At 42.0% G+C, this 25759-nt stretch overlaps 1 protein-coding gene across 1 annotated transcript in view; it reads right to left on the bottom strand.

The window, feature by feature from the left end:
- Positions 1 to 25543, bottom strand: part of LOC126398628 (tyrosine-protein phosphatase non-receptor type 14-like) — a 61649-nt gene extending 36106 nt beyond the window's left edge. Inside the window, exons 1-3 of the mRNA XM_050058122.1 lie at positions 25180 to 25543; positions 7659 to 8060; positions 2226 to 2401 (exon numbers count right to left, since the gene is read on the bottom strand). Of these exons, the coding sequence (XP_049914079.1) occupies positions 2226 to 2401; positions 7659 to 7832 (350 nt within the window). The 5' untranslated portion in view covers positions 7833 to 8060; positions 25180 to 25543. The remainder of the gene's footprint in view (positions 1 to 2225; positions 2402 to 7658; positions 8061 to 25179) is intronic.
- Positions 25544 to 25759: the final 216 nt, after the last annotated feature.

Genomic DNA, 25759 nt, shown 5'->3' with positions numbered 1-25759 from the left:
CACACACACACACACACACACACACACACACACACACACACACACACACACACAGAGCGAGTGTACCAGGCCCGTCACTGATACATGATGATTTCGTTATTTTCCATGTAAGCACAGAAACAGCATGTCCACTCCTGCCTGAGGAAATTCAACAGCGTAAATGGTTAACACACACTTTAAAGCTAACTCTGGCGTTGAAACATCAAGCTGTGACCTGCAATCGACCTTTCCCACATCCAGCGAAGCAGAAGCCGCAAATTCACCAGCTCAGTGCGAGGCAGACCTGAGTGTGAGAAGGAATCTGAGATGGCAGACTGTCCACTACACACTGACCCCTGGATGCCCTTTTCACAGCTAGCTAACATGCTCGTTCACACTCTTTCTCTCACACACACACACACACACACACACACACACACACACACAAATGGCTGCTGCTGATGGTACAGATATACCTTAGCCTGACAATCAGCCTGCTGCTGTCACTATTTTTCATGAATGTAACTGACTGTCTTGCTAAGCAGGGAAATGACAGCTGATTCTTAGTCACACCTGCTTAGCTCTGATTGGTTGTCTCAAACAGCCATGAGTGGACACACTGCTGAAAAACCAAATCTGGAATCACAGTAATTGTACCTGTCTGAAGTGTTGTAGTACTCCAGATCTGTCTTGACAGGTCTCAAGTCCACATTTTTTAAGGTCTCATACTCAACCACATTTTCACTTGGCCTTGTCCCGGTCTCATAGAGGACTCAAGATTTTAGACCACAACTGTGGGGACATCACAAAATTGCCTGTGCAAAAATTGTGTTGAATAAAGATGATTAAATTGATTTTCACTCTTTAGAGTTTGCTCACATTTGTTGGTTCATAGAAAACAAAGGAACATTCCCAATCATGAAATGAACCTATGCAATGCCTTTTGATTATTTTAACAAGACCTTTGTCACAGTTCACTTATACATACACATATCAATACAGTGAGGCAATAAAGGAGGTAATGAAGAGGAATGTTCATTTGTTTTCTGTGGAGGTTTTATGGAAATGTGGATCTTTCAGATCAATTTCAGAAGTGCCTTTAGTTTGCAAGTTCCACATTTTATCGTAAGTGTGTCATGCTGCATGCAGTGGGGGAGTCAGACTGGTATTGGATTTCAACCCCTTAAAGTCTTGGTCTCATCACCATCTCGATACACTACAGTACGTTTACATACACAGTTAAGTCAAGCTATGGTTATAGCTAGACTAGGCCATTTAATTGGACTATTGTCTTTGTCCAAGTATACAAGCACAGGAGGCGAATCGATTTATTGACCTAAGTATGTCTGACTATGCTACAATAGGTGGCGATATAACCCTTTCAGACTGTTAGTACTGGATCTTTTTCCAGTTGACCTACTACGTCACAGACCAAACAAGTTAGCTACAGTTAGCTAGCGGCAAAGTGGTACCATGGTGGACAACTTTACAGCTCTGTACATTTCATCCGTCCAGAAATGCACAGCTCTCGGTGTAGATTTTGCTATATTGTTACCAGCCTATTTTTCTGTTACACATTTAACACTATGCAATTTCCAGGCCAAAGCCCAGGGTGGACACTGTGGGACATCCGCCAAGCACCTCGGCCAGTTTGGGTCCGATTGACTGTAGACATGCAGGAGTAATTCGACTCCCAATCGCATAATCTGGGTGTGTTAGTCCACTTTTGTCGTACAAGGCTATTGCCGCACCGGCCCGGGTTCGAGTCCAGCCTGTGGCCCTTTGCTGCATGTCATCCCCTCTCTCTCTCTCTCTCTCTCTCTCTCTCTCTCTCTCTCTCTCTCTCTCTCTCTCTCTCTCTCTCTCTCTCCCCCTTTCAAAAAACGTACCTGTCCTGTCTATTAAAGGCAAAAAATGCCCTAAAAAATATTTAAAAAAAAAAAAAAAAAAAAAAGGTCCGGTTTTAGTCGGATTAACACAATAAACCGTTTTTCTCTAATGTCAAGTAAACGTACGGATCGTGGTGTTGGTTATGACTTTGTGGTCTTGACTACAACACTGCCTGTCTGTGATCAGGTGCATCCAAAGATCACACGCAAGCTTCATCGCACACAAATTCATTTGTGTCAATTTGTGTGCGATAAGTGAATGTTACAAGCTATAAGTGAATATAAAATATATGAAATAACCTGATGGAAGTGTCTGACAGTTGGACATACTCTAAGTGGAGTTTGGAGATTCATTACCTGGTGGCTTCTTGCTCCAGCCGGGAAACACTGGGCACGTAGAACATGACTCCGAAGAAGAGCAGCGGCTCATTGCCAAACTTGTCTAGCTGCTTCTTCAGCGGCTTCTCCAGCTCCACCCAGCGATGCGCCGGGGCCTGGGTCTTTCCCTGGAACCACAGCCCGAAGTAATGGGTCTGGAGCCGGGAGAGAGAAGAGAAGGAGGGAGGAGGTCAGTGTGGTGTACAAGGTCAAGGGATGGAGATGATTGAAAATAAAACAACAGGACAAGAAGGACAGTAAAGAGGAATGTGGAGGTGGGATGAGAAGGAAGCACAGACAAGATGGGTTGCATAAGCTGGGTGGAGAGAGATAACAAGAAATAACTTAAGGAGATGAGGGGGAGAAGGAGGAACGGGCGGTAAATGGTAGAAACAAAGTATCATGATGGGAAATGGGGGGTTTGTAGGGATGGAGAGAAGTAGGTTGAGGAGGGAAATGGGAAATAAGTTGAGAAAGACATTGGGAATAATTGAGCAGAGCAAAGAGATTAATAAGCAGCTGAAATTCAACAAGTGCATATTTCTCCCTTCAAATCAGATCAAACCATTGACGTCAGCAGTGCTAACTCTATTAAACATAAATATTTGACCGGACACAGTGCCGGTGAGATTATCCTGGGAGACAAGAAACAGGCAACGATCCTATCTCACTAAATCTAAACTGAGTCTCTCGCCTATTACAAACTTTTCCCATGAAACACTTCATATAAAACATGCTGTATTGATTACAACACTGGTCCACACAGGAGTGAGTGAGCTGGAAAGTGCTGTAACCAGTTTAGACAGCAAGGAACAGCAAGTACCTTGACTTGGACTGAGAATACTGATTTGCTTTGTGAGGGTTTGTTAATGTCTGGTGTTTCAGACATTCCAGATGCAGGCTATAAATCCTGAAAGAAGCCCATTTCTATGGATATGGGGCAGGTTTAAACATCCTGTGATTTGCAAAATAAGATCATTCCCTGTCACTTTCATTTCGACACATTTCATTCATCAAATTAAACTCTGAACTTGCAGCCCATGCATGAGCACGCCAGAGCCCTGTAAGACTTGCAAATCTATCTGCAATGTGGAAGAGACAGTCATTTGTGAAACATGACACTGCTGCCATTTGCAGTCTGTGTGTAAGCAGTGCTCACAAATGGCTTTTGTGAAACAGGCCCCTGACCTGCATAAGAGATTGTCTTGTAAAGGTTAAGTGTGTAGTATTTAGAGGGGCATATTGGTAGAAGTGGAAAATAATGTAGTAGTATGTTTTCTTTAGTGTATAAGCACCTGAAAATAAGAATTATTGCATTTTTATTACCTTAGAATGAGCTGTTTATCTCTACACAGGGAGCTGGTCCTTATCCATGGAGGTTGCCATGTTGCACCACCATGTTTCTACAGAAGCCCAAAATGGACAAACCAAACACTGGCTCTAGATAGGGCCATTCAGGTTTTCGTGTCTGCCACCTTCGCAAGAAACTCCTCTACAACCAGAGTTTTGGAAGAACACCAATTTTTTAAATGCGAAGCTGCTTTATCTATTTGAATCATCTCGTACGTTTGTTTTGGAGAGAAAGAGAACTCTGCAGATAATTCGGCTCCCAGTTAAAACTTCCTGAATGTTTGGATCTTAAGTTATCAGAGAAAAGAACAATGTGAGCCTGTATTAGCAGCATCAGAGAACAACTGTTTTGTAATGTGAAATTGCTTTGTTTAGCGTTTTCACCAGTTTTAATCACCTGGACCGTTTGTTTTGGAGAGGAAGAGACCTCTGTGGATAATTTGACTCCCGGTAAAAACTGCCTAAACCTCTGGATCAGACATGAGGTGAGCACACATTAACAGGTGCTAGCCCATCTGCGATCTGCTGAACAGCGGAGGAGAAACACTGATTTGTAACGTGAATCTGCTTCATTCAGTGTGTTTACCCGTTTGAATAACTTGGTACATTTCTTTGGAGAGGAAGAGACTTTTCTGGACAATTCTGCTCCCAGTAAAAACCTCCTGAATGTTTGGATCTTAATTATCAGAGAAAAGAAAAACATGAGCATATAGCAGGTACCTGGCTAGCAGCCCATCTCTGACATGCTGAACAAAACACTGCTTTACTCACGTGTTTTCACCTGTTTTAATTACCTGGACCGTTTGTTTTGGAGAGGAAGAGACCTCCATGGATAATTTGACTCCTTGTAGAAACCGCCTAAACCTCTGGATCAAGGTGAGCACACATTATTAACAGGTGCTAGCCCACCTGCTATGTGCCAAACAGCGTAGGAGAAACACTGATTTGTAACGTGAAAGTGCTGTATTCAGTATTTTTACCAAGTCCGGTTGTTTTGGAGAGGAAGAGACCTCTGTGGATAATTTGGCTCCTGCTTAAAACCTACTGAACAATCAACACTGAAGGAATTCTAACTGGGAGAAGTTTAACCTGGTTGATTACACACTCTTCCTTTAAATAAAGATCTGACAATGTTTGTCAAACCTTATCTTCTTTTTGCAGATTCAGCCCCCACACTAGTAGCTAACCATGTAATTTAAAATTACACAGTGACGTTTCACTGGTGTGTGTGTGTGTGTGTGTGTGTGTGTGTGTCATATCACGAGGTAAGCACACCTGTTTCGTCCGCATACTTTGACTCTGCTGTAATGAAAGTTGTAAAGTTGCAGCTGCAAGAGCTCACACACACACACACACACTTACACCAACACTCCTTGCTCACGTGCAAACAGACACACTCAAGGCCTCAGGTACAGCACTAAAGATGAAAACAGCAAACTCAGGTGGAGACAGACATACACACAGAGTCCTGAGATGCCGTGCATGCATGGGGGCAGACGGCGGCTGAAGCCGAGGCGTCACACCGCCTTATTTATAACATCACTGACACCTGGCAAATACCACAACACTATGTGAGTACGCACAAGTTCACTGCCCCTCTCTGTCACGTTGTCAGCAGCTCCAGCTGGCGCGGGCGCACAGTTGAACACACGTATTCATCAAACTCAATCAGTCGTCAACCTAACAGACACATTCTTTCTGCGTTCTGTGAACAAACTGTTCGCTTTCACACACAAAACAAGTCCACGTACAAACAACAAGCCCCATGCAGAGCTACGAGCTGCATACCTGTATGGGTACAAAGCAAGGTGGTGGTTAAACTCTTGGGGAACAGAAAGAAAGGGAAGAGAGAAAACACACAGAGAAAGCATGGACAGGAGGGGTGAAGTGGGACAGGGGGATGAGCAGTATCTCTTTCTTCTGCGGAGGAAAGGGGACAGAGGTAGCCACGCTTCATTAGAGACAGACAAGGACCCCGCAGGAGAGAGACAGCAGAGGGCAGGGAGACACACACGGGGTGTGGGGGGAGACGCGTGGCCATCACACACACAAAAACACACACACAACCACACATACAATCTGACAATGCGTTTACAAATGTGTGAAAGTGTGAGAGTCAGTGTTTTACAAGTTGTTTTCTGTGTATGCTTCAAATAGGTGATTAGAACATTTGTCTGTTATCAGAGATTTTACAATACACTCTCCCCTTACTATATGTGGATTAAAGCAATGTGGACAATCTTTTACATCAAATAGCAGGGCGTTCCCGGCAATATTGAATTTTCATATGATTTTTGCAACAAGGTGACAAAGTACTTTGATTTTTCAGGTATTTTTATTTCCTATATTGGCCAAAAACTGGATAGGGATGCAAATATTTATTGGCCGAACATCTGTATCAGCCGATATTCGCCTTGCTGACTGCCAGCAAGATGACATTCACCAGTGGCGGTGGCCGATGCTTTTCTGTTGCACTGCATCAGTTTTGCACAGGCTAAAAAGGAGGGCTCAATCACTAACGTTGTCCCGTCATCCTGAGGACAATAGCAAACCCGTTTGAGACGAACAGAGATCTTCCTTGGGGCGCTGTCAGGACAAAAGGACGCGGTAAACTCACTATCAACTTGTCGGGGGACTAACCCTATATTTCACCTGATAATGCTACACTGTGTACACCAAATCCAAAGAGACCTGGATACAGCTTTGAAGGAGGGACCCTGTTCATTCCTATGACATTTGCTCAGTGGTGCAGCCACGGAAGCCAAGATAATTTAACTGCTGCATATAAAATAACCCAGATTATCAGCACTGCTTCCACACTGCACGATCCACTGAGCAGGCACACTAAAGACTTCCACTGGCAAAGCTAACTACTTCCGGTTTAGCGCTCCGCTAACTTGAATGGGGATAAAATGAGTCATATCTTGAGGTATGTGATGCTAGAAAAAAATAATCCACTGATTTACAGGATGTCTTTTTTGCCATGTAGGTCAAGGGAAAAAGTATTTTTGGGCCACAACAAAAAATTGGCTTCAAAGCTCGGCACACTTCCTGGGGGCCTGGAGGAGGAGGAGCTAACTAACAGCTCATGGTGATTGTATTGAGTAACATGATGATGCGTTCGAGCTCTATTCAATAAAAATGACTACTGGGCTAAGGCAAATTAAAACTTTTGTCATATGTTCAAATTTAATCTTATAAAATGTAGTTTTTGGTGAAAAACTTGGATAAATACAGTTGTTTAAAAGGAGAAATTTGTTGATGTTTTCACAGCACTATTAAATAGATATTAGAGAGGTAATTATTATACATTATATACCGTAAGAAGGCTTTTGAAGCTGTTTATATCCATGTTTTTCGTGTAAAACAAGGTTATATTAAAAGGTTGTGTAATAAATTTGTATGAATAAATTGTGCTCATTCAAAGATTGTGTAATGAACTACTAAATAACTGAAACAGTTATGTTAATTTTGTATAATGAAGACTTCTTTGTTTCACTGGCACAAAATGGGAATAACAAATAAAAATAAATTTAAAAAACCTGTACTGGTATCAGGTTTCAGCAAAATTGTTATTTTAAAAATAAGTATTGGCCTGGAATTGATTAAAACAATTGGTGCATCCCCAATAAACATCAAATTTACATATACTGTGATTTTGTTCCATTTTGCCCACCTCAGCTAATCGTAACACTTACGTGCTGAAGCTGACAACAGCTGAAATTTATATCAGCATTCAACACCTTTACAGTTAGATCAGTTGTATGCCCTCAAAATGTCAATTTGTACCTCACAACTGTGTTTCCTGGTACCTCTAAAACAGAACTTCAACACTATAACTTTGATACATGCGTCTGCACGGTTCCTTCCAGTAACTTGCCTTTATGTGTTTGAATAAAGAAATTATCACAGAATTGAGATAGAAACAGAGATATCAACATGTACGAGATGTTGTAAACATTGTTTATGCTTAAACAAGTAAAAACCTCCAAAAATATCAGCTGGTACATCATTCTAACAAGAGTATGTACATGGGTCAGACAATAAAAGAGTCCTCCTCACCTCCCGTAGCTCCAGCCTTTGGGCCACCGCCTCCAGACATTCCTGTCCCGTACTCTCCACCGACAGAGTGCATTCAATCACAGTGCTGTCCAGCAGGCGAATCCGTGTCACAAAGTAGTTCTTGCTCAGGACGTTGTAGCGCCGTGTGCGCCGCAGCTTCAGCCGGAAGGGCATGGCTGGCTGTGGGTCACGGCTGGGTCAAAGGTCAAAAGTCACTTGGGAGCAAGCAAGCGGAGAGAGGGGTGGGCAGGCTCTATGACCTGGCCGCTGCCCTCCTCACTCTCGCACGACGCCAGCCACGCCACTGGATGGAAAGATGCACCCTGGCAAGGCGCTGGCCCATTCCCAAAGATGTCCGGAGAGGAGGGGGAGGACGATGAGGAGGAGGAGGATGAGCAGGCGCTGCAGGGAGACATGGAAAAGAGGAGGATTGGTTAATGACAAGAAACTTTCAGGAAAAAAGGCTGAATACAAACTTTCACATTTGAGCCGCAGGAATGCAAAAACTAAATGGCGCTCGAATCAGAAAACATTCTTCCCATCAAACCCTCCCACACAATATATTTCTACATATTATCACCCTGCCCACCTCCCATAAACAAGCAGAAACAAAAAACAGACAAGGCCAGCAGAATCACCAGCGATAACAGCAGCAGCAGCGGTGCAGCGATATTAGCTGAGGCAGGAATCACACGGTAGCAGACAGCTTTATCCTATAGTTATGGCAGCTGCGCTCTCTCCAGCCCCATGAGGCCCAGCGTCGGGCAAAGCTGGGAGACAGAGGCAGAGATGTGAGGCTATGGATGAATGGACATCAAACAGCCCAGCGCAGACATCCATCTGAACCCGGCAGCTGGCTTTGAGGAACTAATGGAGCTTCCAAGTCTCATATCTGCCTGTGTGGGAGGCCTTTCCTTTCCTTTTTATCTCCCCTCTCCCTCTCTCTCGGCCCGACAGCAGCACAGTGCCAGACATTATAGCGTACAGTGTAGTAGTATGTAAGATCACACACATGTGGTGGTGGCACACATGCTTCCACTGTTTGTCAGATACTGACCACAAAACAGAAAATGCCAGTTCGTGTTGTCGATAAGAAACTTATAAAACACTTAATTACTGCAACAAAAGCATAACATTATGAGGAAGACACACACAAACACACACATACACACACACTGTGGTTTTAAGGTTGAGACAGGTCTTTGGGGAACACTTTGAACACATCACTGGGTTAGTCATCAGTTCTTAGCTTTCATGTCTGTGATGAGGACGGAGCTTTGAAGTAGAATGCACACAAACACAAGCATATTTAATATATTTATATAGTCACACCTGTATCATACCACACATACTGTAAGCAACGCTAAGAGGCAAACCTAAAAAAACTTTGCTCGCAGGTTAAAACTTGGGCCACCGAGGGATAGTACTGGTTAGGCTTAAGTGGTATCACACAGAGATGGGAAAAAAAACGTAGAAGTATCGCGATATTTTTGTGTGGCAATATCGTATCGTCACACAGTGCTAAGTATTGATTTTATTTCATCACATAAATTATTAATATTACAAATACAAATAAAACTTTAGGTAGCCTAATTAATTATTAATTAATATAATCAATTGCCATTTCAATCCGCTACATACATTTTGCTGCAAAAAAACAAACCTGAAGTGAGATAAACAGACTGAAAACTTTATCCTATTAGATAGAAGAGATGTTGGCAAATACATCACAATATATTTTATGACTTATCGCAACATGTTTAAAATCGTAATAATACTGTATCGTGACTAAAGTATTGTGATAATATCGTATGGTAGAGACTCTGGTGGTTCCCAGCCCTAATGGCATAATATTACTCTATACCAGGGTATTGAGAAATCCCTACAGTATGATTTTCAACACTGTCAAAACAGATGCAGATGCTAATTTTCCTATTAAACTAATACGCAGAGGCTGTATCGAGGATGCACTGTGTGTAGTACACATCACGCACCACCAGAGGTCAGTCACTACTGGTGGAGCAGGCAGCTGAGCTGGCAGATATGGCGACTGTGAGCGGTGGATGTAACGCTAGAGGACTGTAAATAGTCAGACCAAAACAGACTTAGTCATTGTTGGAGCAGTGGACTAACTAACTAAACAACTAACAAGACTAACTAAAACGGTTTTGGTGAGTTTTATTTTGTTTCTGTCGAGTTTGAATGAAGTGGATCTTACAATGGGTTAGGCTAACAAAGAAATATGTTAGTATTAGTTCTGTGAAAGAGTAAGTAAATATATAAGTAAGTAAAATGTATTTATATTGTGCTCTTTGCCAACATAGGTCACAAAGTGCTTCACGAGGGCATTATACAACACGAAAGAAAATATAGAAGATAAAGTGACTACATGAGCCACAAAGTTAAAAGTGCACAACTAGCAAAAAAAGAAAGAGAGGAAATTGATTTCAGTAGGTGTATGGTTGTATTTGTTCATGTAATAAGGAAAGAGAATATTCCCTTTCTTGTTTTTCTGTGAGTTGGTCATTTATTTATTGGGCTTTAAATGCTAGGGGAGCTAGCAAACGTAGGGTTTAGGTAGCGCTGCACATAAATGCCGTCATAAAGCTTGTGTATACCCCAGTGAAATTTCAGGTAGGTATGAAAAAAGGTGTAGTTGAGTGTATACAGGGTATATCCAGGTATACAGAGTATATCCAGCTCTATTTCTGGCCGTTGACAGTATACCAACCTATCAGCCAAAATGCAATTGGTATAGATAAGAGAGTAAACCCACTTCCTCTTTAGTAACCTACCCACCTACCTAGTAGTACACCCACCTCATCAACTACCACTACACCACTTAAGGTATGAATAAATAGATACCATCCAAGCCTGATGCTGGTGTTGTCAACGAGAATTCAGATAGCTAAAAGCAGTGTCATTTTCAGGGTGGTGACCACTTTGTAGCCCTGTTAGATGGGAACTACACCACAAAATAAGATTAAAAAAATAAATAAACACACCCCCTAAGCAAGGAAAGAAAAGCCTCGTCTCCAGTCAAAAACACTGAGCAACATTACTAAAACTTCAGGAAAGTGCATGAAAATGAAGAAAGTGTATAAAAGTAGGACAAAAAAGTAGGACAAAAACACACAAACAGAGGAATGAAAAGACCAAAATACAGCACGACAATGCTCCAGTGATCAGGAGAGGAGAGAAAAGGGGGGAGGAGTAGAGAGGGAGAAGGAGGAGGAGTAAAGATGGAGTGGATGTGTTGCTTCTTGTCCCGGGCTCTGGCAATGTGCTGTTGATAGTCAGCTTGGACCCCGGCCCAGATTCCTCTCTACCCTGACTGGAAAAACAGAGCACACCTGACACAAGTATGCACCACAAGGAAGAAAAGTGTGTGTCTGTGTGTGTGTGTGCACGCAAGTGTGTGTGTGTGTGTGTGTGTGTGTGTGTGACGAGGCTGAGTGAGCGGGAGAGAAAAGACAGGCGAGCGAGTCTTGAATGAAAGAGCTACAAAGTGCTGACTTACAGCCGTGTTGTTTGGTACAATTTGAATCATGCTTAACAGCCGTGCCCCTTTGGAAGCCGTAACACATTCCTTACTCCTGAATCCATCGGAGATAGCTCACTGTAATGTGGCATCATCTCGTGTTTTTTATTGAGCGTTCATGCCAACACACACACTGAGCGAGAAAACCACAGCAAGAGAATAATTGGGCTACAATGGGTGAGTAAATCAGCTTTGCTTTTGGATATGTGACCCTGGCCACTGCCGCCACCTGACCCAAACCACTCTGACCCTCCCCTTTAGCTCTGGCTTAAGGGAAGTGACATCACAAGTTGGCGGTAAAACCTCCCCAAAATACCTCGAAAAATATTCCCAAGCACAAAAAGGCCACGCGAGATCACAGTCAACAAGCACAGGGACGCAGATAAACACACAAAGACACAAATAAAGACGCATACTTTCACTGTGCAGTGTACAAACATAGACATGCATGAACAGAGTGCACCACAAACACACAGGATCACACACACCCACCAGGTTCTTAAGAGGTTAGCCAAAGGACCAGACAGCAGTTAGTGCAACTCTAAACTAGTAATCAGTGGCATGGTTGGAAGTGTGTGGTTGAGTAAAGCCAGACAGACAGACAGACAATAGCTGGGGACCGAACCCACTCCTCCACTCAAAAAAAAAAAAAAAAAAAANGTAATCAGTGGCATGGTTGGAAGTGTGTGGTTGAGTAAAGCCAGACAGACAGACAGACAATAGCTGGGGACCGAACCCACTCCCCCACTCAAAAAAAAAAAAAAAAAAAAAAAAGCTGCTCCAAACGGCACTACAGTTCTGCAGCAACATTCTCTCCCGACCGTTGTGTTTATTTCCAGCGTGCAAAAACAGCGTATACGTTTATGAATTTGCACATTGTAATTTTGTGGCGTGGAGAAAACGAGAGGGAAAACTGAGGGAAGAGGGTTGTTTTTCTTTTTCAGGGAAGCAAGCTTCGGCTAAATATATATGAAACCATTCCCGTCTTTTGTTGTGTTTCTTCTTTATCCCCTCTAGACTGGTGTGGTCAGGGGCAAAAAGGTGAAAATAAAAGAGGAGATCTTTTTCTGTATATGTTTAGAGCACTTTATCGTAAGTATATAAATTCTTAAGCGCTGTTTTCAGACGCATTGTGTCAAGACCTGGATTTTTTTCATGAATAAAACAATGTCTAACCTCACAGACCTGCATACAGCTAACTGAACTTTACATTAAAGCAACTAAACATCATTTTTACTTACTAACGCCTCGATATGACCTACATGAGCAAACAAGACCACCAGCCATAAGACTGGTGTTTATAGTTGTTCCTAATGTCTGTCCCTGTGTCTGATTCCCCGCAAAATCAGCCAAAATGATTTACAGCACACTACTGGAGGAGCCTTTGTTTACGTTTTCCTGGGGCAAAGTTTTACTGTGCCAGCATTAGAAAGTTAAAAGGAAGCGGGAGGAGATTTTTCTATGGAGAATTTTATTTTATTTTTTTATTTTTTTTTAAAGATATTTTTATGGGCATTTTTGCCTTTAATTGATAGGACAGTGAAGTGTGAAAGGGGGAGAGACATGCAGCAAAGGGCCACAGGCTGGAGTCGAACCCGGGCCGCTGCGGCAACAGCCTTGTACATGGGGCGCCTGCTCTACCACTAAGCCACCGACGCCCCGGAGAATTTTATTTTTGATGATACATTTTATGGTTATGGCTGTGGTTTTACATCAATATATGAATTTATGTCGGTGGCTAAAAAAAGGTTTACTTTAACCATTGTTGCATTTGTTATTAATCTTACACAGTCACGAATAGATACATTACCTCACCTATCACATCCATCTCTCAGTATATGTTCTGAAAACAGCTGTTTAAAAAAAGAAACATTTTATTAAAACAAGTTGCGTCATTCTTTCACTTGCTTCCGAAACAAATTAACACTCAAGATCTTAATGACAAAAGGCCAAAGTGCTCATTAAAACACTACCAGCTTTGCTCACAGGGGCTGCTAAAATTAAAACAAAATGAAAGTACCTTGTACTTTGATAAAGTTGTGTGTGTGCTCCCATCAGGCCCCCAGGACATGAACTGGGCTTTGAAGCCGAATTTCATGGTGGGCAAACAGTGGAATTACATCTCCTGAGTCCATCACATGATGCCATTGGTCCCCAAAAGACCTTTTCTAATAGTCTTACATTGTGAAAGAGACATCTGTGAATCAGTGGATACAGTTTTTTGAGTGTCACAAGCCCCGCAAAATGACTTGTTTAACCATCAAGATTTAATCCACTTGGTCTGATAACATTTGGGCAGTCTAGAAGAGCACCATTTTATCCCAGTTCAATGCAACAGGGTACTAAACTGGAAGTAGTCTACTCAGCCGGCAGAAGTCTCTAGTGTGCTTGCTCTGGGCCCAGCGATGCCAAAGCAGCTCAGATCATCCGAGTAATAAGAGTGCCCCAGGAATGAGTCCTAAAACCCGGCAATGAGTAAGCATTTCAGCACTCCCAGTTCTCTCATCTTGAAGTCAATGGGTTTTTGGTTAGACTCCTAATATAAGCTCTGTAGTTAACACAAGCTTAAGAGACTTTCACATTTGTTCTGCAACAGAAAGTAGTTAGTAGATACCTCAGTAGTTTACTTCAAAGCTTTTATGTATTTTAAAAAAGGCGGTTGCAAACAAGTTGCTAAATGAGACTACAGAATGGCATAATGCAGACACAGCTTTACAGCCACTCTGTGGTTGCAACGTAAGACATGCGACATTGGTGCAGTTTGTTTATAGCCTAAGGTTAGTTTTTACTTCTGCCAATTGTATTTAGGCTTCAAAAATCCTAAAAGTGGTGTTCGTTTGTAAAGATTATCTTGCTGAACAAAATGTGCAAGTATCATAACTGTTTGTTTGCCACAGAGCTTATTTTATTTCCCAAAATAAATGGAAAAATCCCATAGGCTTCTTTCGAAGAGGGAACCAGGGCGATGCTAATTTTAGCATCGGCCTACAGAAAAATGTCATCCCTCCAATGCTGTATCCAGGTCTCTTTATTAGGGGTGGGAATCTCTAGGCACCTCACGATTCGATTCAAATCCGATTCTGAGGGCAACGATTTCGATTATAAAACGATTCTCGATTATAAAACGAGCCAATAAGAAAATTTACACTAGATATTGAAAAACACTTTTGTAATAAAGCTGGGAATGCATATCCAGTGCATACAAACTGTAGGCCTATTACTTACTGTGGTTGAGATGACTAACTGTTACACTCCACCAGTCTCCTCCGATCCATCCTCCTCATCCACAAATCTCAACGGGACTCTCCTGTCCCTCGTCGGACCTCCTCGACATTTCTCCTCCAGTATTTACAAAACTATAACTGACTATAACTATCTATGAACTATAAAAACACAAACTATTGCAAAAAAGACGAACGATGGCAATACAACGATCTATGGTGAAAACACGACGAAAACACAGCAAAAACACTCAAAAACACGGCATAAAAAAACTCAAAAGCTCTCAAAAAACCACAAATACTATTATTTACAACACTAAATATTATTTACAAAGAAAACGCCACCCAAACTCACCAAAACTCCGCTAAATCACTCCAACTCCTTGTCAGCTGTCACTCTCCTCCTGCTGTGCCCACTTCCCTCCCCTCCTCCACAGGTAAAGGCGTCACTACCGTAATGTAATTTAAAAAATGGAATTACGTCGATAGCGTGAATGGTCGAGGAGTTATGGTAATTTGAAAAATAAATCTAAAAATACAATTAAAATCAATTATGAGTTTTCCAAATCGATGCTCGCATCGTTCAAGACAGATTCTCGATGCATCAAAAAATCGATTTTTTTTTAACCCCCACCCCTACTCCTTATACATCCATAGTTTATCTGCCCCAAAAATTCCGATAATAACTAGGTAGTAGTGTTTCTCCTGCTGGCCCCACCTGGGAGTTCCAGCTTGGCTCATGGACTTTACATTGTGATAAAGTCACACATTTTTAATCACTTTTCTCGGCTTGAGGAAAAATAAAACCACCATGGCTCAAAAATTCCGACTGGAAAGATTCATAACTGACCTTGTTTGCAGTTTGCTACAAGGCTAAGTAGTTTTCCTGGAGGCCTGTTCTGCCCTAACGTAATCTGCACTCATTAGCAAGTCCAGCTAACTACCAACAGTAGCAGCCCAACATTACTTTGAGGTCAAGAAGCATATCAATAACTAACTGTGTTAACAAAATTTGTTTGTTGGGGTCCAAGTTACCTTTAAAAAGCCCTGTTCACAACTAGCACATCCACTGTGTAGTATTCCCACACTGTGTGAAGCAGCTCCTGATGCTAATAGAGTGTAAGCTAACGTTAGCATCTTTGTTCTGCTCTTTATTGGAGTTCGGGAAGTTTAAAACTCTAGCAAGCCGCATTCATGTATGTTGCCATCAAATAAATATTTAAGACACTTTTATATGCCTCTTGTTGTAAAAATGAGTTGGTTGGAAACAATAAAAAAGTCATAAATGATGTTTTCCACCCACTCATGGAGCTAATGTTAGCTTAATTAGCTAGCTAACCACAGATGATAGATTCCACCAGAGACAGATAGCACAGCAGACGACTAGAAATAAGAATCCTGCTTTTGTCTACCTCTGTCTGAAATAAAAAGACCAATTGTTTCAACAATTACAAATAATTTCTCCTGGAGCTCGCCCCCTGTTATTATTGTAAATTGTATGCTGTGTCGTGCGAGAGCTGGGAGCTTGACAGGTGTAGCAGCAGTGAGTAATCGGGGCACGGTTTAGCAGCAGTTGATGCTGTGTGTTAACAGCTGACAACAGACGGATACAAAATGAGTTGAAAAACAATGTTGACACAGGTTTTCCCCCTCGGGGTGTGATGTTTTGTTGCCAGTCATCTCTCTGCGCACTCAGGTGTGGATTCAGCAAAAAACGGGGCCACCTGAGAATTATAATCAAACCAAAACAAGGTGTGACAAACACCAGAGCCAGCCATGCAGCAGCACACGACAAAACTACAACCAGACTGTTGCATTCAGTTGCTCCTCTGCAGGTAATCACCACTTTTATTTAAATAATTTCTTTAATATTATTCATAGAAACACACGTTGTGAAAACAATTATTCCCAAGCATCTGCACAGTAGCAGTAGTAGCTGTGCGCACTCCATCTCTCTCAGGGCAGCCCGTCTGTCGCTTTGCTCCATTCACATCCACACAATAGCAGGAACAAAACAGCACTTTGTCGCCTACTGCTAAGACCATTAGACGCAGGCCGCCGAGAGCTGAGGACGCAAGTGTAGCGTGTGTAACTCAATCAATCTGATCTCTGTTGCTTGTCTCTGTCTGAAATACCAACACCACCCCCTTCCTCCTCCCCTCCTGTTACACATGAGCGCTGTAGCAAAACAAAGGGGTTAAGTGCTTCACAGCTCGTAACTGCTCTTCCTCCGGCGTGCTCTTTTTACAGTTGGGAAAGTCTGTAGTAGAAAAGTAAGATGGAAATCAAGACATATTTACAGGCAATGTGCTCAGGATGCTTGTTCTAACAGTGGAAAGAAAAAGTACTCCCAAATAGCGTTTTGTATTTTTTGGATACTCCTGCTACCATTGTATGTGGAATTATCTCTTGATTCTTTTTGTAATGCATCCATTAATCCAGCTTTGCAACTAGGACTTACATTTTCTATTTTAACAGATTCATCTGCAGATTATTTTCTCACTTTATCATTTGGTCCAAAACAGTGGTTCCCAACTGGTCCAGCCACGGGGTCCAGATTTCTCCTTAGTCTTTAGTTCAAGGTCCCATAGTTAAATACATTCAGCGTCATACTAGCATTGGGCCACGTTGTTGCCCTAGTTTTCTGTCAGGTAGTTGTCTGTTAGTCACTAACTCTACAGCAGAAAACGGCACTTCAAAATAAAAGTTTTTTTTTCACTTGTGGTCCATTCAGAATGGGCCTGTGACCCTCTTTTGGACCTTGACCCACCAGTTGGGAACCACTTGTCTAAAAAATGTCAGAATACAGTGAGAAATCCCAATCAGATTTCTCCTAGGTCCACAAAGATGTCCTCACATTGCTTGTTTTGTCCAAACAGTAGTCCAAAACCCCAAATATATTTGAGAGAAATCTTAAATAATTAGGCTAAATAACCTCTATATTTTAAGAAACTCAGCAAATAATGTCATTTCAGATGCCCAAAGTAGCAGTACATATGTACCATTTCTGCTTAGAATCTATTTAAGAGTTACCATTCTAGTTTTACCATTTAGTCCATAAACTATTGGAAAATAGTGAAAATTAGGCTACTTTTTTATATTGCTTTGTGTGTCCAACTAACAATCTAAAACCCAAACATTCACAATTATATAAATCAGAGAAAAACAAAAAAAAATATGCACATTTAAGCGGCAGGAACCAGAGAACGTTTGGCATTTTTGTTTGATAAATGACTTAAAAAGTAAACCCACAATCAAAATTCTTGTTGATTAATTAATTAATTGACTTGAGGTGTCCAACCAGAGATTTAGTAGTCGAACATAAGACTCATAACTTGAATACTGTGTTTAAGGTGGCATCCACACAAATTTTTGTCTTAAATGCATTACTATTGCTATGTTTATGTTGAGTGTCCACTCTACTCTGGCATTTTGTAGCTCCTAAAACAGAGACTTTCAAAAACGCTGCCGACCCCATTTTCGTTTGCAAACTCGATAACGTTTGAAAAGAATTTGCGTTTCCTAGGATAGCGAAGGAATGACCAGCCTTACTCTGCTTCTGATTGGCATACCCTGACATTTATACCCTTGCCCTAACCATTCTCCCTCCTTGTGTCTACAACCAACAAAGGCAATGAGTACTTGCCAAACGTAGGGAGGTAAGGCAGGTAATGCCTTGGCTATCCTAGGAAATACAAATTCGCCTCCGGGTCGCACTTTAATCTGGATGGGTGGAAGTGGAGACTTTTGGAAATGATGACCCACTTTCACTTCCTGATTAAGTCTTACCAGTCACAGCATGTCAAGCCAAAACATTACAGCAAATTCTATACTTCTTCTGATTTAATCCTTGTTGTGTGGGTACTCCTTTTCCATTGTAATGGCTTCCTCTGTTGATCGAAAATGCTCCCAGTAGCACTATAATTTGTCACCTTTTTACTTTGTAATGACTCCCAATCTGTTGTCTACTGCCTTGACTGCCTTATACTCATGTTACTTTCAGTTACAGTTCCACCTCATTGTCGGACCAAGCAAAGAAATCTCTGGTCCTGCTTTTCACCATCTCTGTGGTAATTTCTGTGACCACCCAGTTGGATAATCTACTTCCTGTTTACACCATGTGATATGTGGTTTCAGGCGTGTTAGTATGGATGGAGATAGGTTCTGAAACAGTGCTACAAAGCTTGTGTGAACAGACTTGTTTACCTTTCAAAACCCAATTTCAAAATGTAAACATATTAGTGTGGATGTTGTCTAAGAACTCTGTCACTTGCTGTGTTGTCCTATCTGGTGACTACGTCATCTTTTACTCCACGCCGAGCCAAAACACTAGCAAAAGTCAGCATCCAAAACATTTTTCCCCAAAAAATCTTCTTAGGACTTTGATCCTCTTTTTGCCCCACTGGCTTACCATGGAGCTGAGACGAGCTCAGTCAGCAGCGAGATGTTTTGGGGAAATACGGCTCTGAAGTCTGCACACATTCCTGGACACATACAGCCAAAGTCTATCTGACCCTGGATCAGACTTGACCTGACTGAACATTGCTGCCCAATTCACGAGGCAGTACAACATAAACTGTGCAATCTTTTGCTACATGAAAAACATAAAGGAACATGCATGCACACTACACAGCAATTGTTTTCCCAGCATGCCTGAGGGACAGCAGGACACACCACCAGGGCAGTCTTTGTCATCTGACACTCTGGCCATGTGTGTTTCTGTCTGAGCCAGAGGATTGTGTGTGCATATATGTGTGTGCATATATGTGTGTGTGTGTGTGTGTGTGTGTGTGTGTGTGTGTGTGTACTTTCTTGCTAAGAAAAGAAAAACAGTTTGCCTTTACGTTTCCTCACCTTAAAGGAATGAACTTAATAATACGTTCCACAATATACCGTATGCTTGCATACATACGGTCTCACACACCACACATACACACACACACAAGCATACTGTCTGTCACACACACAAACATTAGCAGCTGCAAACAGATGGTGGAGCCAGCCGGCCAGACAGTGTGTTTCTAACAAGCGCATCTGCTTTTTCACTTTCCAGCTTTCTTTTTTCCCCCCTGTCTCTGTCTCTCTTTCTCAAGCTTCATCTCTGAGACAAAGACACACACAAACACACTTACACACACACGTCATCTCTACTACATGAGAGCCGAGGGATGGTCACAAACACACAGAGCTGTGTTCGCACAGAGGTGACATCCAGACAGCGAAGGAGCCTTGTCTGAAGCTTTACACAGTCACACAATCTTCTATCCCTGTCACTCACACACTCACACACACACACACACTCACATTTCTGTACAGATCCAGATGTTCAGCTGGGGGTGGAAATCATGCAAGCTGCACTCAAAAGTTTACAGAACTATTTAGAAAGTGCATGCATTTAGAATTGCTCTGGAATTATCCACTATTTCTTCCACTTGCAGACGATAACTTGGCCCGAAATCCTGATTCAAGGCCCATGTTTATTGCAAATTCCTTGTACCATCTTGTGCAACAAGAGGTATCTGTCCACATTTTGGTATGTGACTCAGCGCTGAGGAGGATAGAGTTCAAACATTTTTACAAATAACTCTCAAGGTCTGTTTCGTGTGTCCAGATATTTTGCATGAATGAAGGTGCTCAAAAGCTAATTTTTCAACTTCTACTGCTTCGCAGTTACCGTTACTTTGGATGCACTGATTGTGAATTTCTGGGGCAATACTGGGACCCATGTTTAAAATAACAATTTGGAAAATCGCAGATACTGGTACCAATATATTTATTTTGTTTTGCTGTTATTTATTCCCTTTTTCGTGCCAGGGAAACAAAGAAATCTTCACTTCAGACAAGTAACTAAATTGTCTTGAGGTCAATCAGCCTTTCATTACACTGTCTTTAAATGAGCACAAATTAACTCATACACATTTATGAAACAAACTTTAATATAACCTTCTTTCACATAAGAAATATCATTAAAAACTGCTTCAAAAACATTTTTATTATATATAATATACCATAATTCCCTTTCAAATGTCTATTTTATATTGCTCTTAAAACATCAAGAAATTCCTCCTTCAAACAACTTTATTTTTTACAAGAGTTCAGTTTTACAAGATTACACTTGAACATCATGAGTTATAATTTACCTGCGTCCAATATTCATTTTTACTGAGGCTTTTTCTGAGCTTGAATGCACCATAATGTAACTCTACATAATCTTCTTTAGCTGTTACCTCCAGTGTTGTGTCAAAGTCTGTTTCCCCTTCGATATGTGTTTTCCCCTACCTAAACCTTACCCAAACCCTTAGCCATGACCCTCACCACGGGGGGGGGGGGGGGGGGGGCGCTACACATTAACAGGGAGGGAAACACTATTCCACACAGGAAGACATTTTGATGTAACACCGGCAACCAGCTGCTAACAGCTAACGTTAACTAGCTTTCCTTCTGCCGATTTCAACACTGATTTGTTGTTCGCAATGTAGTATTATCAGGGAAAAATTAGGGTGTGTCCCGTGACGTGTCAATAGTGATTTTACTGCGTTCTTTCATCGAGACGTCATCCCGAGGAAGATCTCTGTCCCAAATACGTTTCCTATTGTCCCCAGGACATTTATAATAATTCATAACTATATATATATATATATATATATATATATCAGAGAAAACAGTAAATTCTCACATTTCAGAGGTAGGAACCAGAAAATGTTTGGCATTTTTTGCTTGGTAAATGACTTAAAGATAACTCTACGATCAAAATTCATGTTGATTTATCAATTAATTGACATGGTGTCCAACTAGAGAGTTAGCAATTGCACAATAGACTCCTAACTTGAATACTGTGTCTAAGGCCACATCCAACTATTGCTATGTTTATGTCAACTGTCCACACTACTGCCACATTTTGTAGCTCCTGGCTTGTCCCCAGGACGACGAGCTGCTATCAGTCTCGAGCCCTGCTTTTAAAATTGATGTGACACAACAAAGTACAATTGGCCACTGCCATCAGTGAATGTTATCGTCTTTGTCGGTCGGCTGATAGAAGTCAGCAATTGGTCCTTCCCTAACTGTTACTGTGTAAGCTATTTGTGCAAGAACAAAATTTAAAGTATGGTGCATTAGCTGCAGACTATTAACTGTACTCTACAAAAAGGTAAATAATGTGATTTTCCAGCTCCACACCGTAGACAGTGAATGTCTCACAGCACTTATACACCTACATGTCATAAAACAAAAGTAGTCTGCAGGAAAATAAAAGAAGTATGTGTTGATGGGCTGCAGCGCCGTGCCACAGTTGACAGTAACAGATAGGGAATGCCCAGTGTTTGAGGCTGGCATGGCCGTCTAAACACTGTCACTAGAACATGAAGAGGGGGAGGATCAAAGCGGGACACAGCTTAACACTGGCCAGAGACTGGTTTTCCAAACCAACAATGACGAAGCACTGCCGACTCATCCTGTGGCACTGAAATCTGGGGATCGATGACATGGAGGCAGGGAGAGTTTAGAGATACGATTGAGAGAGAGGGTGCAGTGTGTGTGTGTGTGTGTGTATGTGTGTGAGTGTGTTGAGAAAATAAAGGCTTTAGATGAGTGAGGATACGGAGAGCAGGGCAGAAAGGGAAGAGGAGGTGTGACACCGGTGTTTCTCAGGCTCTTATCATGTTGGTACAGTTGGTCAGGACGAGGGGGGGTAGGCAGGGTGACAATCAAGGGGAGGATGGAGGGAGGGAGGGAGTGACGGACGGCGAGGCTGATAGCGGCGGCTCTCTCCACCTCAACAACAGAAACATGGGACCATTGGCCACCATGTCTGCTCCAGCCAAACCACAGTGCTGTTCACATTTTCCATGCCCCCCCCCTCCTCCTGGGAACCACATCACACTCGCACAAACACACACATGCTCAATCACCAAAAAGCCACCGAGTGTTTTCTCACAGCTGAACCCCGCGGCACCGACATTAACAGGGACCTCAACAGCACCGGGTTTACGGGCCTATGAAAGCAGCAACACTTTGGGTTAGCTACTGCTCACATCCGGCTGTATCTACCGCACATAATGACCACGAGGAAGGGAAAATTCACACATTTTAAACCGGAGATCAAATGGAAAACATCTCCGCTTGATGCTCTATAAACAGGAAAGAGAAGTGGACTAAATAACAAACACACCTCCCCACAATATACGTACAGTGAGGCCCATATGTCGACCACATCATGGGAACAGTCACAAACTTCCGGGCTGATCAGAAGGAGAGGGGTCTGACCTGCCGTGGCGGGGCGGGGCTAGCTGTGATTGACAACTTGCCCGCAGCACCTGGAAGGTGCCTAAAGGTGGAGTGTGGGAGAGTTGGGCAAGTCGCGGCACGCTGTCTGCTCTGTTGTTGTCTGCCAGGCTGCATGAGAGCACGGCACTTAGACAACTCTGACAAAAGCATCTGTGCAAGTCTCAATACACTCACCGCAAACACACATTACTGATCACAGTCACACATGAACCCAGCTCACACAATATCGTATCGTATATTATTTCATATTGTCAGTACGCATAGGCGTAGATTTCGGAGAGGACGCAAGGGGCACGTCCCCCTCAATATTTGGACCATGTGCCCTCTAAAAAAACATGAACGTGGCAGAGAACTTTTATTTTGAAGAAATTTAAAGACATTGTCACCATAAAACCATGCAGAAAAATTCACCAGAAGGCAGGAAATATTTCATGTGCCCCCCCAAATGTTGAAACTAATCCTACACCCTTGTAAGCATGACTTTATTCCAATGTTTTTTTAAATCACTGCTTTCCTAAAACTCAGATTTATCTTATGATTAGAAATGGGTGACGCAGCTACAACTAACATGACAATCATCAGGAATAACTGTATTTACGGCTGCAACTCATGACTACTTATATTAGCAATTCATCTGTTGATTATTTGTCTATTAATCGCTTCATCTTTAGTCTATAAAATTTCCGAAAATGCCCGTTATAATTTCTTACAACTTCCACAAGTTGCTTGTTTTGTCAGACCAACAATCAAAAACCTAAATTTATTTAATTTCCAATTATGAACACAGAAAATTGTCACATTTAAGAAGCTAGAACCATTAAATTTTAGGGCTTTTTCGCTTGATAAATGACTCTAAAGATCAAATAATTAGCAAATTTGTTGTTGATTTATTCTGTCAGTGAAAAAAGCAATTGATGGACTAATCATTTTAAGACTAAAACACGTCTGCCATCATGTTAAACTACATTTTAAGGGCGTAGAATTATTGTTTTGAGTCATATAAAGTGTGATAAATCTACAATATCATTGATAAGGCAGGTTTATTCTGCATCACGACAGCAATTCATTCAAATTCTAGGAAAGCGCTTGTAGCCTTTTCTTTGCGGATATCCAAAAGTTGAGTTTGTAGGACTTCTATAAATTTCTCGGCCTTCAGCTAAGACAATAACAACAATAACTTCACTCCCTCTCTTCCTGTGCTGCAGCGTGCGGCAATTGACCAAAATTACAGGTGTGTTTGCCCCACGTAGACTCAAATGACCACTGGCTACACAAACAATAGCCACTTTCCCTCTTACATGCAGGCTCGCATTGTGCAGTAAACACCTCTTATGATATTAGCATGCTCGACGTAAACACAACATGGCCTTTAAGACTTCACATATCAGGAGCACCTATTGCTAAGCTTTCAAGTATGACAGAAGAACATGGAGGGCAGTGGATAGTTACCCCCTCTCCCTTGTGTTTTGACTCCTAAACAAGCCCCACGATGAGGCGATGAGAAGCATGGGACGAAGAAAGCGGAACCTACAACTCTGACTTTAGGTCCTTTAAATCCTCCAGCAGTGTTTTAAAAGTGGTGTGTACTCCCCAAGCCACTTGCTCTGGCACCATATAATTTACACAGCATGCCTTTGAGCTTATAAAGACAGCCAGATGTGTGTGTGTGTGTGTGTGTGTGTGTGTGTGTGTGTGTGTGCCTACGCCTCCTGCAGCAATGCTATATTTGCCATTACAGAACTCTCCCCTCTTTTTTTTTTTTTACAGTAATGGTGGTAGTCCAGGGTGCATGTCCAAACACATCTTTTAACATACTCACACACACAAACATGCATTGGTGGGGATGCAGGGTGTGAGCGTGACGTCACCATCAGCAGGCTCTTTTTAACCCATGATGTAAAAACTGTGATCACCTTTGGAGGTGGATGCATGTGCAGCTCTCACACTCACACCTGGGTGACTGTATGCAACAGGTCAACAAGCTTTTGATGATGTAGGTTGCATTCAATTGTCAGTTTTAGATGTAGTGGAGTGTGGTGTGGATCCAGGTGGTGTTAGCTCTGCATGGCATGTGTGCATTTCCCCAAGAGATGGATCCAATAAGGAGGAGGAGGTGTCTTTTAGTGTATCAGTACAACTTATCTCATTAAATGGATGTTGATTAGAGGTCACACTGTTTTCCATTTAGTCTCATTTTTCTTCACACCCACCCATCCCACCCAGAGGAGGCTTTATGCTCTGTCTGTATTTTAATGTATCTGGTGGAGGAGGACGGGGGTGGGGGCTTTGCATGAGAATATTTGGGATCCCCTGCCTCCTGCCCTACGTGGCCCAGCCATTTGGCCTACATTTAAAAACTGCTGATTGAGACTTCTTAAACTGGTTTTCCTCTACTTTAAGATGCGTTTAAGGAACAACTGAGAGCACAGGAAAACTTTGCTGGTTTGGATTTTTACTTTGCAGCAGCTGAACTCACCCTTGATCCTGAGCTACATGCCGTTTTCTGCTCCCCGCTGGAGAAACTCCTCTTCAGCTCGACGTCGTTGGAGCTCACAGCAAACACATAATCCTCATATCGGTTTTATGCTTTTAAATAAGTCCCCACGTACAAACGCGAAATCTCGGGAGACTCTTGAATCATACAAGCGCAACTTTCAGAACAAAAAGTCGCTGTCGCTGCTTCAAACACAAAGTTTTTTTGTCCGTTTTTCTTTTTCCCACGGAGCCAAAAAGTCCTTAAAAACAGTCACAAAAAGTTCCCCGACTCGGCTGTGGATAACTACGACGTGGTCTTCTTCTCGCGCAGGGACTCCGTATGTTTATAGTAGTGGTCCCTTTAGTCCAATGGAGGCGTTCAGGACAGAGGGAGAGAGGAGCATATGATGCATTCAGGAGCAGCAGAGACTGTTGGAATCTCGACGTTTAGTTTAAAGCAGTGGTTCGGGACTAAGGTTATTATGGTTGACTAAAACTAAATTAAAAACTAAAACTAGATGTGAAAAAATGTTTTAGTTACTGAAATAAAAATAAAAATTATACTTTAGAGAAGAACAAAA

Source organism: Epinephelus moara, chromosome 12 (genome assembly GCF_006386435.1).
Source record: "Epinephelus moara isolate mb chromosome 12, YSFRI_EMoa_1.0, whole genome shotgun sequence".
In the NCBI taxonomy this organism is placed as follows: domain Eukaryota; kingdom Metazoa; phylum Chordata; class Actinopteri; order Perciformes; family Serranidae; genus Epinephelus; species Epinephelus moara.
Note: the sequence above shows the minus strand (reverse complement) of the source record. Positions and strands in the feature narration are given on the sequence as shown.